The sequence below is a fragment of the Hippocampus comes genome, unplaced genomic scaffold, assembly GCF_001891065.2.
Source record: "Hippocampus comes isolate QL1 unplaced genomic scaffold, H_comes_QL1_v1.1 scaffold166, whole genome shotgun sequence".
In the NCBI taxonomy this organism is placed as follows: domain Eukaryota; kingdom Metazoa; phylum Chordata; class Actinopteri; order Syngnathiformes; family Syngnathidae; genus Hippocampus; species Hippocampus comes.
Window position 1 is genome coordinate 466,230 of NW_017805452.1, and position 18,179 is coordinate 484,408.

The following is an 18,179-nucleotide window of genomic DNA, read 5'->3' on the forward strand; positions in this document are numbered from 1 at the left end:
TGAAGTTATTTATTTCTGTCGCGCTTCCATGACCTTACGTTGCATTTTACGGGATTCACCTTGAGCACGTGTCTTCGAGTTGTGTACTGTAATGTGTGTGTGTGTGTGTGTGTGTGTGTGTGTGTAAAAAAAAAACAGCATAGCTATCTGGATTTTGGGTGTTTTCTTTACCTTTTGGTGACAAATCTGGGTTTAGTAAGTGGTGTTGAAATTCCCTCAAGATCAGATCTAATAGTTTGGGTTTAAATGTTTGTCTGCTATAAAATACACACAAAAAACAGCCAGTTACTGAAATGGATTTGCAAATATGTGTGATATGAAATAAAAACTGAAGATCAAATATGGATTGTTTTGTATAAAAATGTCCAAAACAAGCAACGAAACGGGATGTTTGCTGCTTTTTGTCCATTCAAGTCCACCAACACAGAGAAAATATTCACCAAATAGCAAATACAAAATTAAAAAATGAACCAAGGTAGTGTTCTTGTTTGAAACTAACTTTGATGAGTGTTAACCTGCAATAGATGGGCATGCCCCAGTTATGACGTCTGGTTTGTTTTCTCTTGTAAATAAGATATAACTTGAACATATGGCATTGTGATGCTAACAGACGCTGCTTTGTTTTGCCCTATTTTACTTCAACTATGTTTTAATACCAAGAAAGCTCCCGAGTTTCTCAAGCATCTGTGATCGATTAGGCATGCCTGAACTCATCCAGAGGTAATTTTTTTTTAAAAAGACTCAAATTAAATCAAGGGCTGGCGTTAAATCAAGTGAGAAACAATGATGCACAACATAGAGAGGGGTTTAAATTTTCAAAGTTTTTTTTTTGGGGGGGATTTCTGTTTATATTCGGTTTGGTTCCAAAATAAAGATCACACAATTGTTTTGAGACAATCTACAACAGGAGTTACAAAAAATAGTTGCCCAGGCAAGAAAGCATACACAGGTTTCTGTTAACTATACACATATGGTTACAAGGTGTGCTCGTAGTAGTAAATATACACAAGGCGGCTTTTTTTAAATTCATATATATATATATCTTCACCCCAAAAAATGGCTGCCTTTCTTCTCTTCTCACTAAACCTCCCCACAAAAAAGAGAAAACATGGACAAGTATGATACAGCACTTTGAGCACTAGCCAAAAAAAAAAAAAAATCCTCTGTACAAGCTGTGTACACTCCCATCAAAAGTGAAGCGTTTCCATAAAAAGATCTTTTAAAAAAGTAAAAAAAAAAAAAGCACAACTTAAGTCAGGGGGAGATTTTTTTTTTTTTAAGTTAAGCAGATAAAACCAAGTGTGGTGTGAATTTTTTTTGTACAAGTACTACGATGTATCGATATAGAAAGGTCTTTCAGGGGGAGAAAAAAAAAGAAGCAAAATTTGATATTACAATTTACAATATACAACAACTCATGTCACAAACCAAAAAGAGAGAATATACACTGAAATGCACAGGTAAAGTTTTTTTTTCCCCCCCTAACTTTTTTTTTTTTCCTCATCATCATCATACCAAAAAAGGGCGGTAAAGCACTTTTACATTACAAGGGTTTACAAATGTACAAGTATACAGTCAGAAGTATGCGTGGTCACTACTAGGATACATTATAGATACAATTGACATCAAAAAACCAGAAAAAACCTACAAAGTTTTTATATATATATTTATATATATATATTTATATGTACTGTATATGCAAAGATTCTACACCAAGTATACATGTTATATTTATAGAAGCAAGACCAGAAAACTCCCATGCTAAATGACATGTAGGCTGGTTAGCTCGCTCGCGCGCGCGGGCCCTTGTGTGCACTCGTCTACGATTGGCTGACAAATTAAATAGTCATTCGGAATAGTGGTAGGGAGTCAAAAGTTAAATAGGGGGAAAAAAAAACCCAAAAGAAATAACGGGAGAGGTGGAACACCAATCCCAAGTTCAGCAGGCCCGGGCTAGGGAAGGGGGAGGGGCTATTGGAAGGGTTGTCATGGAAACTGAAGGATAAGGGTAAGGGCTGGGGGTTCCTTCTTCAAGAATTACGACCATATTCAGGAGGTTGGGTGTCGTGTTTACATGATGCCGTTGGGGGGGCCGCAAAGGGGTCCCAGGTCCACGCCGTTCTTCATGTAGTACTTCTCCAGCTTGGCCAGGATGTGTTTGCCGTACGTATACTTCCGCAGCGTGGAGATGTGCGGCCGGATCTGATCACATTTGAGGAAATAACAGAAATCAGTTCTCAAATATTGGAAAAAAAATTTGGGGGGGTGAGGGGGGTGTTGCACAAGTGTGAATATCCTCTTATGATTGGCGCTGAGGTCAGACTTAACCAATCACACAAACTCCCATTAAATAAGAATCGACCAAACCTGCCACCATTTAAAGTGCCTCTAGTGAATGCAAAATAAACTTCAGTTGCTCCCGTTGGCTTTTCCCGACATTTTTTTTTTTTTTTTGTAGTCACATCTCACAGCACGAGTGCCAACGTTTTAACATCCGCACCTTGTGCATGACGATCTTGCGCTGGGTGGGCTCGGCCACGTCGATCATCTTCTGCACCACGTAGTTGGCGTACTGGTCTTTCATCATGGTGTATAAGGCACTGTGAGGGCCCTCCGTCAGGCTGCACACCTCGTCGATCAGCAATGCTCGCTCCGCCCGCGACGCGTGCGTCACGCACTTCTCCACCACGTTACTAACAGACAAGGGGGGGGGGGGGGGGGAAAGGGGGCACCTGTGTGTGGAGTCATATTTTCCAACAGCGAAACAAGTGTCACTTTTCAGAGACCGATGCTGTATCCAAAAGTTCTTCCAAATTCCTATACCATTACATCCACAACTTAAAAAAATATATAGATTATATAAATACATATGTGCACACGGGCGGCCCGGTGAGCCAGTGGTCAGCGTGTCGACCTCACAGTGCAGAGGTACCGGGTTCAATTCCAGCTCCGGCCTGCCTTTGTGGAGTTTGCATGTTCTCCCCGGGCCTGTGTGGGTTTTCTCCGGGTACTTCGGTTTCCCCCACATTCCAAAAACATGCAACACTCTAAATTGTTCCTAGGTGTGCGAGTGTGAGCGCGGATGGTTGTTTGTTTCCGTTTGCCCTGCGATTGGCTGGCAACCAGTTCAGGGTGTCCCCCGCCTAATGCCCGAAGACAGCTGGGATAGCCTCCAGCACCCCCCGTGAGGATAAGTGGATCGGAAAATGGATGGATGGATGGACGGATGGACATGTGTACACACCAAAATGGGTACACTCGGAAGGCGCATGAAATATGTGCAAACATGACAAATGACCAAGCCAAGCTTGTCAGAGCGCCTTGACGCCACTCCCAAGCCACGCCCCCTCGAACGTACACATTCAGATTCAAGCACAGTACGGTCAAAGCAAATAATTTCCTGCGCCGTATGTTTAAGGCGGTTGTGTCGTCGTCGTCGTGCTCTACCTGGCAAACTTGTGCTGGCTGAGTCCCAGCACATTCCCTCTGATCTCCGCCACTATCTTGCTCTTATCTTCAGCTCGGCCATGTTCCAACACATGCTGGATGACGTAGTTGCCGTATTGGTCCTGTACAAACACACAGACCCAAGGTTAGAATCATTTTGGATTATTTCAGTTTTTAGAACAGGGTGGTCAGTTTGTATTTGTTTTTTGATGTCAAATATATATTTTTTTGCCTCAAGTGTCAGTGGCTGGTATCGGCAGCCTTCACAAGCCCTCGATACCTTGAAATATGGGCGGTATCGTCCCAGTGCTTAAACATGGGATCGGGACATGTCCATTCCTAACAATAATGTGTAGTAGTGAATGTGCTAGCAGACCTGCACGAGCTGCTCGGTGTGCTGGTGGAGCTCCTCCAGGATGGGCAGTGTCTGTTCGGGCAAGCAATGCTCCAGGATGCGCTGGATGACTCGGCAGCCGTACGGGTGAGTGGACAAGGCGAACACCTAACGGACAACACACAGTTTTTCACTTTATATTTGTCATGTACTTTGTGGGTTTGTGTTGAGTTTTTACGAAATGTAATGAGGAGGGAAAAAAAATTGTCATGACGTGCAACTGTGCGGGAATATTTCTTGACACGATCCAGGAAGATGTGTTTATTCTCAATCAGAAAAACGTTTGGTTTCTTTTTTTTTTTAGATGAGACTGCTGTTGTGTACCCTTGGCATGTGAAAAAAAATTTACTTGTCTACTTTTTTCGACATCCCGGCAACAAAGTCAGTGTTTCATGTTGTTGCTTCATTCGAAAACACCGCCCCACCCTGCAGAACGCCGCGGGGCAGGTGAAAACTAAATTCCTCGTGAGACAAACGCATCTAACTTTAAGCACGCACAAACCTGCGTCATAGACAAACACACACAAAGAAATCTAAGAGAAACAGACAAATAGACAAAAATGACACACGCGCAAACTCGAGACACATGCACATAAAACCCGACATGGGCACACAAGCAAGGACACACAAACAAACACAGTAAAGACACACACAAGTACAAACTCAAGACACACGCACATTCAAATGAGAGCCAGACAAACTAGCAGCAGACACACGAGTGAAAAAGCAGACGAACGTTCCTTTGACGCAGAAATGCATAAAGTCCTTTATGTTAGCAGACTATGTGTGTGTTTTCTGTGGTTATTACCTGTCCCTTGATTCCTTTGACGCAGAAATGCATAAAGTCCTTCATGTTAGCAGACTATGCTAATGACACATTTAGCAAATGGACAACAGACGACGACCAGGCTGCTGCGGTTTGCATTGCCATGGCGACACAGTGCGCGCGCGTGTGTGTGTTTTCTGTGGTTATTACCTGTCCCTTGAAGGCGTCGATGATGAAGTGCAGCGCATGCGGCTGCACACACTCGATGCACTTCTGCACCACGTGGTTGCCGTTCTGGTCCTTCACACACTTGAGCACGTGGCCGTCCAGCTCGCGCACCATCTCGCTCTGTCGGAATTGTTGGCGGGAAATCGAATCGTGCCTCAAAGAAGTTTTTTATTTTTTTCAAATTCTTATTTCATATATTTTTTACAGGGGGCTTCAGTGTGGCCAACAAATAGCGAATAATTCGCCTTGGAGCTAACTCGCGAGCTCTATTAGGGAAGAGATAGATACATCACAAACGCGACCAAGCGGGACTTGGCCCTAAATGAGTCATTTAAAAAAAATAAAGTTTTTAAGCCTCCTGTTTTGTGTCGAGCGAAACAATGAGGAAAAACATTTTCTTAGCCTCTCTTCTTTTTATTTTACATACTTTTCTGGATATATGGTAAATCCCCCTCCACCGTAGGTTCCAGGTTTGCAGTCTGACTATTTTGTGGATTTTTACAGTCCAGTACAGTCAATTAACTCTGGAGTTAGACTAAATCTATTCTGGGTTTAATTCTTGAGCGTCGTACTCACAATGACTTGCTGTTCAGACGGGATGAACTCCAGCGCCTTTTGGATGACCCTGCAACCGTACATCTGCAGCGCCAACGACAGGACGTGGCCGCGGATACGCTCGGCGAGCGCTAGCTTCTGGTCCAGACTGCCAAACTGTACACAAAAATCAAGGATTCATCTTCTGCAATGATACACCTCCCCCCCAAAAAAACCAAACAAACAAAAAAACATCACAGAGTACACCGAGGCATACCTCAAAGAACTTCTGGATGACATAGTTGCCAAAGACATCCACCATGAGCTGGTATGCGGCCTGCAGGATTTCACTGAAGACGAGCTGGCGCTCAGCCGGACTGGCTCGTTCCAACTTCAACTGGATGAACCTGCGCAAAATGAAAATGACTTTACTCGACTGAAACACAATGGAAAATTACAGGTGGAAGAGGAAACAGGCAATCTCATGATCACTTATCGGAATCAGCGTTGGCCTAAAAAAAAATCTTTATCTCTTAGTCCCCAGAATGTACTGGTATCATCCATAAAATAATGCCATTGGCTGTTGAACTAAAATGATCAGAAAACGTCGCCGAGTGCTAACCTGCTGCCGTGCTGGTCCTGGCTGAACTCCATGATGTGTCCGGCGATGTCGCGCAGCTGCAGGTTGGGGTAGCGGTTGTTGCGGAAGTCCTCCAGCAGGCGGCTGCGTCCCGAAAATGACTTTACTCTACTGAAACACAATGGAAAATTACAGGTGGAAGAGGAAACAGGCTTGTGATGGATCCCAGGCTAAATTACAGACAAGTGATCTCGTGATCACTTATAGGAATCAGCGTTGGCCTAAAAAAAATCTTTATCTGTTAGCCCCCAGAATGTACTGGTATCATCCATAAAATAATGCCATTGGCTGTTCAACTGAAATAATCGGCAAACGTCGCCAAGTGCTAACCTGCTGCCGTGCTGGTCCTGGCTGAACTCCATGATGTGTCCGGCGATGTCGCGCAGCTGCAGGTTGGGGTAGCGGTTGTTGCGGAAGTCCTCCAGCAGGCGGCTGCGTCCCGACGGCATCACGTCTGACATGCCGTAGCGTAGCCGCGACGACGGGACGAGCTGAAGTGAAATCCACTGCTGCAACCCATGGGCGCACACGGGGTTGCCCGCCTACCCAAATTGAGGTTGGATGAGGAGCTGTGGTTGGAGAGCGAGGGCGGCGGGGTGAGTGAGTGGGAGGGGCCCTGATTGGGCAGCGGCATGCCCACCGGGCCCGGCGAGGGGCTGAAGCCCAGCGTGCCGTTGTAGAAGCCGCTGTGGCCGATGGGCGTGAGGCTGGAGGGAGTGCGCTTGTATAGCTCGCTGTTGCCTGTCAGAGAGTCGCGCCGGGAACCGCTGCCGCCGCTCGAGTTGGCCACTAGAGGGAGGCAGACACAACAACCACGACAGCCGTTAACACCATCATAAAGCAGGTAGACTGCTGCAGTGTTTCTAAACATTCCAACAGTATAAACATTAATTTTGTATTTATGAATATATATATATATATATATATATAAACAAGAACATTTAAATGCCCTTTTTATTACATAATTGCTTTTTTAATTGTCAAAAAAATTTTCATCTGTCAACGTGTGTGTGCTGCTGCAATACAAAAATACTTATCAAATATAATCAAAATAATATTTTTTTTAATTATTTTTATGTTCAACCTTTCCCAACTTTAAATGAGTCAAGTCGCATATTTTTACAGCATTAATTATTTTTACAAAAAAGCGGTTAAAAAGGTTAATTATGTGTATTTTGCCATATAGGAGGAGGAGCATTGAACTATTCTACCTATCACTGAACATTGCTAGCATTGGTGGATAAAACAAAGACATTATTTGTAATAAAGAATTTTTGGACCAAATAATTGTTTGTTTCTTTGGTACACCGTTGCATACATTTTTTTAACGTAGTGAAAACATTGATGCAAAAAGAGAGAGGATCAGAAAGCACAAACACCATGTATCTAACATGTAACCAATTGTCAACCAATGTGACATAAACAACTGTATTCAGTAATTGACTTCTTCAAAACCAGCACATCACCTTCAGAGGGCCAATCAGACACCATGATAGGATGTGCCGCTTCTCCCCCCCCGCCCCAAAAAAAAAAAGTACTTTGGAATGAAAACTGTTCCTACCCGCAGTACCGAAGCCTCCCAACGTGGCCCCCAGAGTGGCGCCAAGGGAGGAAGAGGCTTGCTGACTGAAGCCCAGGGAAGCGGAACCCGGGCCGGGCTGACCGGAGCCCTGTGAGAAGAGCGAGGAGCTCTGCGAAGATGAGCTGAGCGAGGAGGAGCCGTAAAAGGAACTCCCGCCCAGAGGGCCGCTGCCGGGGCCCCCCTGCTGCTGGGGCTGCTGGGATGTCATGGTGCGGAAGGGGCCGTTGGCGCCGCCGCTGCCGTTGCCTGCCGAGGCCGCCGCGGCAGCAACTAACCACAAGGAGAAAGCAAACGTACACATTTAATTTTTCCTCAGAAAAAGCAGTAATATTTTGAATGTTACAAGGTAATTGCTGAAAATGTTCAAAGTCTGAGAACTATGTAGTGCTGATTTGTGACGATATATCGGTAAACTCTCATTTCTTTTTTTTTTTTTTTGCGCCAATCATGTACTTTAGAGTCCAGCATGAGTCACCCCGCCTCAAATATTAAGAACTTAAGCTCTGTTGTTCACATTAGCAGTTAACGGTACATTTGCACTTAGCGAGCTAGCTCTGACTCCACCCTGAAAAACGCATCTTGCCTTCAGCTTGTCTGCTGGCGTGGCCGCTTGAGGGCGCTGTGTTGTCGGCCGCGAGTGTGCAAATGTCGTGTGGTCAATAGGTGGAAGATAAAGGACTGGGGAAATTTGAATGACACTTTTTTTCAAGAGTCGGGTTTGATAGCCATTGAGTGTGGCGCGGGATTCAGGCTCACGTTGCCGCTTTAGAGAGTCTCGTCATAAATCTGCGAGTGTGCGAACGTCATGTGGGGAAAGGAGAAATAGCAAGGGCAGGGGGTAAGGAACTTTCTCCCTCTTTTTCCTTTCATTCTTTAAAGTCCAAATTGACAGCCAGTGTGTGTAACAGGATTTCAAGCCGAGATTGTTCCTTTAGACCACCTCGTCACAGCGAGACTCTTCTCTGTGGTGTGTCAAATTCACAAGACCCATTTATATTCACTTTACCTGGACTTCAACTAATGACACGACGGTTAAGCTGTCATTGCGCCTTTCACCTGCTTGCGCCGCAGAAGGCGATATGATGACGGACGCGGGGGCCATGAGACGAACGGGACCGCTACGAGCACCAGTATTGACCACCAGGGCGCCCGTCTGGTCGTAGTAGGCTGCGGGGGCCAGGACAGGGTAACCTGGCAGGGGATAAAGAAAAATATGAGCCAAGTGGGGAAAAACAAGACCACTGTAGTGAGGGGGGACTACCAAAAAAAAACAAAAAAAACATGTGGAACAATCAGTTAAAGTGCTTCACCAGGCACTCCTGCTGCGAGCCCCTGCCCAAAGGCAAGGGCGGAGTTGACGGCTGCCGTGGCAACTAGCTGCTCATTCTGCTGCCCTTGCTGCCCCTGGCTGGGTGTCATGGGACGCTGGTTGCCTCCCGCACGCATCACCTTGGATGAGGTGGGGAAGAAAAAAAAAAAAAAAAAAAAGTGAACAACTGAGTTGGGGAAGTGGCGTGAAACAACATTTGTATGACTGACCTGCTGTTGGTTCTGCTGACCCTGGCCTGTCGCCTGCTGATTGGCCGAGTTGTTGGCGGCAGCTGCCTGTTGCTGGAATAGATTGGCAGGGTACACGCCCCACGGCGTGACGCCGTAGTACTGAGGGGGCATCACTGCCGGCCCTAAAAAAAAAAACAAAAAAAAAAAAAAGAAACCACACACACACAATTTGTGAATCGAGAAACATTTCCACATGCGTATCGAGCCATGTAACTTACCGAGAGTTGCCGCCGCCGCTAGTCCCGCCGCGTAGGGGTCTGTACCTGGCGGGGCAGCGCTGATGATGTAAGGATTGGGAACAAAGGCAGGGGCCAGACCTGGACATATCAGGTTGGAAATCAGGAATCCAGAACATCTTCTTTTCTTCCATTTCTTTCATAATATGGGGAAATAATGTGCCATTTTCCTACCAATGTGGGGCTGCTGTGCCGCCGCCAAGGCGTATTGTTGCTGCTGAGCGGCGGTGAGCTGCTGCACGGCCAGGGCGTTGCTTCTCTGGAAGAGCTGCTGAACAACAGAAAAACATCTGTATGGACTTCAAATAAAATCGACAAAATAATTGATTCCCCCCCCTCCCTTTTTTGGGTTGGAGCACAAGCAAATGATAATGCTGAGTAATTAAAATTGTAGACCTGCGTTGATTTTGCCTAACCCCTCCCAGGAAGACGATGAATACCTGCTGCTGGCTGTTGTAATCAAAGAGTCCCACGGTGGGCGCCGAGTCCATCGGCATCTGAGAGTTGTAGTCGAACTGAAGCGGCTCCATCACCGACTCCATCGGGTCCATGGCGACACCGCCCTGGTCCACGCCGGGGAAGTTCTCGGGCGGTTTGGGGCCGCCAGCGCCGCCGAGGGGCGTCAGCCCGTCCACGCCGACGCCCCCCGGGCCGCCCAGCAGGTCCCCGTCCGGGCCCGGCGGCTGCATGTTGCCCGGCGGGCGGCTGCGGGAAAGACAACGTTGACGCTAGAAACCTTGCGTTGGTGGGAGAAACCCCTGATCCAATACGTACCCGAACTCTTTGACGTCGACGTCCAGACCGTTCTGCACGGGGAGACCGTTGGGGTTGATGACGTCGTTGATGACGTCGGCCTCCGCCTCCGCCAGCTCTTTCAACTTTTCCGCCTCAAACGTCGCCTTTGGCTTCTCCCGCTTGTCCTCCACCACCTCGCTGTCCCGCTGGCCCTGCGCCATCACACAAGGCAAAGATAATTGATAAACACGATTGTAAAAATGCTCCGATACTGTCTTATAACACCCGATACTTGGGAGTCAAACCCACACAATACTTTTCTGTCCTGCCTCAGCGTGCTATTAGCGGTAGTCCAACAGTAAGATCTTTAAAATACATTTTTTGACTTGCCAGTGTACCGATTTAAAGCAAGTACGAAAAATAAACACCAGAGACTCACATAAGGTCCTTTCCGCAGGCAGGAGTCCAGCTTGTCGGCAGGCGAGGAGGAGAGCACGTACTCCACCATGCTGACGCCCAGCCCTCCGCTCTCGGATCGCGGCGACATAACGGAGCCCACGCCCACTTCACCGCCGCCGTGGAAGCCCTGACCGGGTCGGCGGGACACCATGATGGGCTGAGACACCGAGTGGTCTGCGGGAAACGGGAGCGACGGTTGAGTAAGTGGAGGAAAGGTTCGTCGCGTCACTTGTAAAGTTGACCATCTGCGTAAAAAGGATCCAAATGTCTACCTGAGGCCCCCCATGCGCTGTCCCTCCACTGGTCCAGGAAGATCCCCTTTGGGCCATCCTTCCCGGAGTCGTCCGTCTCCCAGAACTTCTTGCCGGTGAGCAGCTGCTGCAGGGAAACAAAGCCAGGGTTGGGGAAGTGGTTAAATTTGACCTTTGACAAAATGGAAACAAAGAGTTGAGGAGAAGAAAAAAAAAATTACATTTGTGGGCTGGATTTATACTGCAAGGGACAATTATGATTATTTGCTCTCAGGTGGCACAATTGGATTCTGCATCATGGAATCGAGGAAGCAAAAAAAAAAAACTGGCACGGAGTCATCGACAGAGATGCTAAATACAGCAAAACATCAAAGTGGTAATAATAGCAGTTTGAAAATGTCTCACATTTATCGAGAAATCGTTATCATCCAATGTGCCAGTGTAGCTCATTTAGATGTTTTCAAATTTGAGACTTTGGTGGTAATAAGTTTAAATAAATAAATGCATTTAAATAATGTCAAAATTATTGGGGGGGAAGAACAAAAGTAAGACAAATATATTAAAAATACAAGCAAGTGGCACAAAATTATTCGACATTTTTTGACAACAGTACAAAAACACTTGACCAAAAAATATTAGCTCAAAATATGCATAAAATAGAAAGGTAACAGACGCGAACAAATATTAGAAAGTAAAATTAAATACAAATATACTGAAACAAAATTACATATAAAACACTCACATGAGATAAAAATATTGGTACCAAAAAATAGCAAAAATGACAGAAAGTCGTCTGAAATAATCGACAAAAATGACAACGTTTTTGTCTTGCATTGAACACAAAAACACATGAAAGACACCCCGCCCCACTCACCCATTTTTAATATGCTTATACTTATATTTTATAATTGATACTTATTTATATACTTTTTGTTCTTCTACTTCTCCCTTTCACAATTTTGCTGACTGTAAATTGGGAATGTCTCCAGTGTGAGACAAATAAAGGTTTTCTTATCTTATCTTACATTAGACAAAAAGAATAATGACTATCCCCACCCCACAAAAAGAATTATCAAATACAAGAAAAGTGGTTTACAAGAGGAAGACCATAAAAAAAAAAAATAAAAAAAAATTATAGATATTTTTTTAATAAAGTCAATAATGAATCCGAGTCCCAAAATAGACGTGGTTTAATTCAGCAAAGCTAAAACTGCAGGATGGCTTCTCGCCTTTCCTCCGATCTCGTTATTCTGGAAAAACAAAGGCCAAGTCCGCACATCTCTTTGGAACTTTCCGCCCACTTCCATCAGCCCTGGATTTCCTGTTAGTCAAGTCTACGATTAGCCAAGGTTTGGCCGAGGTGCCAAGGCCACTAGGCAGAAACCAACCAACGCCATTCAGCGTAAGACTGTGGCCTTTAAAGAACAGACAAACTTATTATCGCACGGAAATAATTTGCTGGTCTCACCTCTCCCATGGCGCGTCCCTCCAAAGCTAGTGCCTGGAAGTCGTGATTCAACTCGTCCATGGAGCGCACCTGATGACAAGAGGACAAAAATCAGCAACAATAAAAAAAGTCATACTTTCTGAGTTTCTCGGTGAAGAGACCACACGTCTTGTTTGACGGGCCCGCAAGCAATTACAGCCACAACCCGTATTATTTTCAAGGGAGGCCTTTATTTTTATGATACTGACACACACACCATTTAAAAAAAAAAAAAACACTTTGTCTTTTATGTACATTCATTAAAACTCATTCAGTACCAGCCAATTGTGGACCAAGTCTGAAAAGACATTTAAAAACGTCTTTGGGAGTGAATGAGTTAATTGAAGTAGGTTCAGCTACAACATGTTTTAGTTCGGCGAGGGACGAATCTATTTTTAATCATACAGACAGACAACATTGCGGAGTGGCCACAAGTCGGAGTTGGGTGGGAAAAGATTTCCAAATATAAATGCCATCTCTTTAATGGTGCTCGATGAACTGTGGCTATTACAGTTATTACCCCGTTGCTTTGAGAAAGGCGTTTCGTCTTGCAAACATGGGACGCAGACAACATTGTGATGCAAGCTCACGTCACGAGTCGCGTGGAACGATTCCCGTCTGTCAACTCAACTTTATTCGTACGCCACTTCAAAACAATCACCGCTCCATATCGGGTGCTGCACGTGGAGTAAAAATCAATCACGCAAGAACAAAAACTGAAAACTCAGTAACACAAATTCATCAATCTATTTGTTACCACTTAAATCTATTAACAATTATTTAATTAAACGGATGCGTGTCCTCGCGCGGACATATTGTGTGTCAATTGTGAACGATCTGTTATTATTCGCAACGCCAGGAGCACCCGAATACCTGACTGTCATGGATGTTGTCCCCAGTGGGCCAGCGGTGCTTTCCAGGCTGCTCGCCGTGCTGCCGTTGGAAAAAGTAGTCTACCATGGCGTCATCCTGGGAACGTCCGGCACCTGCCACACCCTGAGCGGACAAAATGGGAGGCGTAAACGCGCACATAAGCAAGAGCAGCTTACCGAAGTATTTACAGTGAACATCGGCTACCTCGTGGTTCTCGGTCCCTCGCACCTAGCACTCTCTATAGCGCAGATTTTGGGACCAAATGTGTCTTTACAGTTTATATGCATGTCCAAATTTGGAGAACACCTTCAGTGTAGTACCATCTTGTGCCACAAGATGCCGGGCAGCACTGAGCTCGACTGGAAGAGACACGGCATCATTACGAGCAAGAAGAGGAAGCAGATAAGGTCCCCCAACTAAACAGCTCTCAACTGTCATCGAGCCATAAAGAAAATATATTCCCGTGTGTATTGTCATATGCTCTAATTGTATACATTGCCGTCCAAGTAGCAGTTGTGCGAATGTTTTTAGTCGGTGTCATGCCGATACTCATTTCGGTGAATCCCGACGTCTATGGCATTTCACATGATAGGTTAGCATTAAGCTAATATAATCCATCCATTTTCAGATCCGCTTCATCCTCACAGGGGTTGCTGGAGCCTATCCCAGCCGTCTTCGGGCAGTAGGCGGGGGGACACCCTGAACCGGTTGCCAGCCAATCGCAGGGCACACACAGACGAACAACCAACCATGCTCACACACACACACCTAGGGACAATTTTAGAGTGTTCAATCAGCCTGCTGTGCATGTTTTTGGAATGTGGGAGGAAACCAGAGTACCCGGAGAAAAGCCACACAGGCCCGGGGAGAACATGCAAACTCCAGACAAGGGAGGCCGGAGCTGGAATCGAACCCGGTGCCTCTGCACTGTGAGGTCGACGCGCTAACCACTGGATCACCAGGCCGCGCAGCTAATATAATTTTAAGTCAAAATATGGTTTCGCTGGGCATTTTCGTTTTTAAATAGACAGCAATTGGCTGTTAAACAGTTCAGGGTGTTACCCCGCCTCATGCCCGAAGATGGCCGGCATGGGTTCCAGCACGCCTGCCACCCTTGTGAGGATAAGCGGCACAGATAATGGCTGGATGGAAATATTTAGACAGAATGGTTAATTGTGTTTTGTTAGGGCTGCCCTATTAACCGATTAAATATATTACTTCGAAAAGACGGGTCTTCTTTCTGTTCTCGTTTTTGTTGTCTTCTTTTGTTGTTTTGTTTTGACGTGGTGTTGTTGCGTCGTGTGGACCTGATGTGGATTGTTTTTCAGCATTTTTGGCCACGACATTCGTCAAAAGAGAAGAATCTGAGCTTGGTGGTTGCGCCTTCTCTGCAGCACTGATTTCGATTGGGAGGAATGTCGGCGCCATTTGACTGTCGGTGCTGGACAGCCCCGAGGCGCTTGTTTTTTTTTTTTTGCACCTGAAATGGGCAGCATTTTCACAGCCCCGCTTTGTTCAGCGGAAAGGTCGGTGCTGTTAAGACAGTCTGCGGCTGGATGAATGGATGGCTCGTGGAGCCGACGATGAGAGGAAAGGAGCGTCAGCGCAGAACGCCGATGCGTCTGTGGAACTGAGAGTCGCGGCTTGGAATTGAAGTGGAATTACATGGGACAGGAGATGTGAGCCAATCTCTTTCTCGTCAATGGACGCGACAGCTTCTATTTGCTTTCAAATTTAGGTTGCGGACGTGTGGCCATTTTCAGCATGACGTCTTTGATCCACTGGTGAAAGGACACTTTGATTCTCTCCTCTTTCATCTATAACAGCTTCAAACTACAAAGTGTATGCAGTAAAAGTGGTTAAGATTGCACGACCGTCTGTGTCTTATGTGTTGCGTTGTATTATTTTGTCATTCATGTTAACTGTTCTGTCGATGGCGGCGCGGGCACCCGCAGCGGCTCCTCTCTCTCTCTCTCTCTCTCTCTCTCTCTCCTGTGTTTGCACTTTGGTTGAGAGGAAAGAAGTTTCATCTGTGCTGTATGTTGCACATAGGGCACATTTAACAATAAAGTTGACTTGAACTTCTGTACCTGTAGTACTACAATGCATGCGAGGTTTTTATTTTTATTTTTTACATTTTCAGAGACAAAGAGTCTTGTTTTCTTATTGATTAACGGCAACAGAAACTTTATTCCCCCTACATTTTGAGTTATGTCGCTGCACATAAATTGTCATCTGTAAATGGTGTTCACTGATTTTTTTTTTTTTTTTTTTTTGTTCTTTGAATGTTACCTGCTGGCTGGGCGGTGCGGCCTGAGGAGCCTGCCCGGCGGGAGGGGCATGTCCTCCGCTGCTCAGCACCACGGGCATGCTGCTGGGAGACCTAGTTCTATGGTGGGGGCTGAAGGAATCCTGCCAGAGTACTGCTTTCCTCTTCAGCACACACTGCTCATTCCACCACAGCCTGGCCAGGAGAGCAACAAAACAAGCGTTACACCATGACATCAACATGCGAACAGCTTAGAAGCACTGAAAAGTCGATTCTCACTTGTTGCCAGGCATAACTCAGCATTTCAAATCGGGCAATTGTGATGACTAACTCAGTGACACTAGCTTAACATTAGTTGTTGTTTTTTTTGTTGTTGTTGTTTTTTTTTTTTTTTTTTTTTTTAACCCTACATGGAAAAATGCAATGAACGATTAGAGCGAGGAAAAGAGGTTTGCTAATTGGAGCAAATGAAAATTTATATATATATATATATATATATATATACAGAAAGGTGTATAAATAGATAAGTACAGTTATATATATATATACAATTAGGCTCACTTGCACAATCTATGAGTCATGATGAAAAATATATGACAATAAAATACGTTTTTGACAGCAAATAAACGTTTTTTAAAAGATCCAAAATATATTTTTGGGGGGGGGGGAGTATTAAAAATGTGATTGAAAAAAACAAATGAAATCACAACAAAAATCTGGGGAAAAAAATTGACAAGGAGGCAAAAATATTCCAATGTTTAAAAATACAATTGATCATGAAGTAGTCAAAAACACAAACAGACAAAATAAATAAGATGAAAAATACCAAAATATGCAAAATGCCAAAATATGCAAAATGCAGACAAAAACAAAAATCTGATTTTTAACACTTTTTTTTGCAATCACTGCTGTTCTTAATTCCAGATGGCATGGAAAAGATTCACAAGGCAGATAAGCAAAATGCAATCCAAGAAACAGAGTATGACAATCTATCTGGTGAAGATATTTGGGTGAAATTTCAAAAACAATACAGTACTCACATTTCAGGAGTTCTCATTCATTCCGAAATGCATTCATAAACTATCTGTGCATGGCGTTGCGTACTTCAAACATATGCAATTTAGAATTACAGGCTCAAGCCTGAGTTAATAATCGACGGAAGTGATTTCTGAAAAAGAAAATGTGCTGAGGTCATTTATTTTATAAGCGTCTTCAAATTGCACTTGTAGTTATTCTGAAAGAATTGGATTACGGGCATCGCTTTATGGGCACTCACCTGCACAATCTGATTAGGGCCAAAACAAAATGTCTGCCTTGACAATGATAACAATGCTCACTTTCTGCTGCGATTCATGCAGCCTGACAGATGGATGCTGAGCAGGTTAACCCCCCCCCCAAATAATGCATCACGCACGGGCCAATCTGTCTCTTACAACACCCATCCTTACTTTATCCCATTTAATCTCTTAAAAAAATCAGCAGGTTTATATTATTAGGGCCTTAAGGGGCACTGAGCCATGTTCCATTTCATTAGCATGTTAGCTATCTTCAAACATACACACCCCCTTTTCGACCTAAGACACCAAAAATGATTCTAACAAATAGTAAAACACGAGAAAGGGGTGAAAAATCACCACCTAAAAGATGCGTTGATACAAGTGTCAGGTATTTTTACGGCTACGACGACGAAGGAGCAGGTAGACAAACACCCGGAAATTCACAACACTCGGGTCATTCACCGACATGACATGCTTGCAGCACCCGGAAACGAGCGACGATTCCCGGGTTGAGCGCCACCAAGAACCGGGTGGGATGATGGGTGTCCACCGGGCAATTTATTATCCATGTCGTGTATCCCCCACCGGCTACGTTGACGTGTGTGATAATACAGGTTAGCTTCCCCGGGCACTCACGTTTGTCTTTCCTCTTCCACGGCGGACATGTCAACAAAAGCAAGCAGAATACGCACCGGCACCCACGATCAATAACCGAGGTTATCACTCGCACGAATCCGGATTCACTCACGCCCGAAGCGAGTTTGGCAAGAGAAAGACTTGGTCGCTGGCTCGGTCTGTCGGCGTCTCGCAACAATAACACGGCCTGCCCCCCCTCCTCCGACTTCACACTGCTTTCAGCCCCGGGTGAACCGGTGACCAAACATGGGGGCCAACGTGTGTTTTATAACAAACGGTGGAGGTGCTGGCCCTAACGGCCGGGCTCTCTTGTCGGTGTTCCGAGCATCCCGCAACCGGACAGGTACTTGTGACGCGGGTGCTAACAAAGGCCCGCGAGCAGCTCTGGAGCGGAAGACCGACACAACAGGAGGAAAGGGGGGAAGGCAGTACGCTCGGGTGGTGAGTCGGCTCCGTCGCACAAAAGACGCTCCTTTAGCTCCGTCATGGTGACAATATCCGCATCGGTGCGTGGCTAAGTGGAGTGCTGAGGTATCGCGCGAGGTCAGCGGGCAGTACTCACCGGCGGAGAGGGTGGATGGTGACGGATTTCGGCCCCAGCTTCTCTCTGACACCCCAGGATTTCACTCCGACAACATGGCGGCTCGGCGGAGGAGTAGGCGCGAGCGCTGCATGATGGGAAGGGACGGGAGGGCCGGGAGAGAGCGTGCGGTTCATTGCGCCAACCGGAGAGGGGAGGGCCGCACCGGGACCCGCTTCCTTTGTTAGGCGGTGTGCTGCATTTATGGACCTCATTCACGCCGTTT

General features: G+C 45.6%; 1 protein-coding gene across 1 annotated transcript; it reads right to left on the minus strand.

Annotated features, from left to right (window-relative positions):
* Nucleotides 1-830: 830 nt before the first annotated feature.
* pum1 (pumilio RNA-binding family member 1) lies at nucleotides 831-18,131 on the minus strand. Its single transcript, XM_019874200.1, is given in 23 exon segments — nucleotides 831-2,202; nucleotides 2,501-2,693; nucleotides 3,448-3,569; nucleotides 3,824-3,949; nucleotides 4,818-4,955; nucleotides 5,412-5,546; nucleotides 5,647-5,776; nucleotides 6,340-6,493; nucleotides 6,496-6,798; nucleotides 7,571-7,861; nucleotides 8,648-8,782; nucleotides 8,902-9,040; nucleotides 9,131-9,273; nucleotides 9,370-9,468; nucleotides 9,562-9,655; nucleotides 9,828-10,092; nucleotides 10,162-10,334; nucleotides 10,562-10,755; nucleotides 10,854-10,959; nucleotides 12,301-12,369; nucleotides 13,192-13,314; nucleotides 15,484-15,655; nucleotides 17,936-18,131. Coding segments are annotated over 23 exon segments (3,591 nt in total). The 5' UTR covers nucleotides 18,091-18,131; the 3' UTR covers nucleotides 831-2,070.
* Nucleotides 18,132-18,179: the final 48 nt, after the last annotated feature.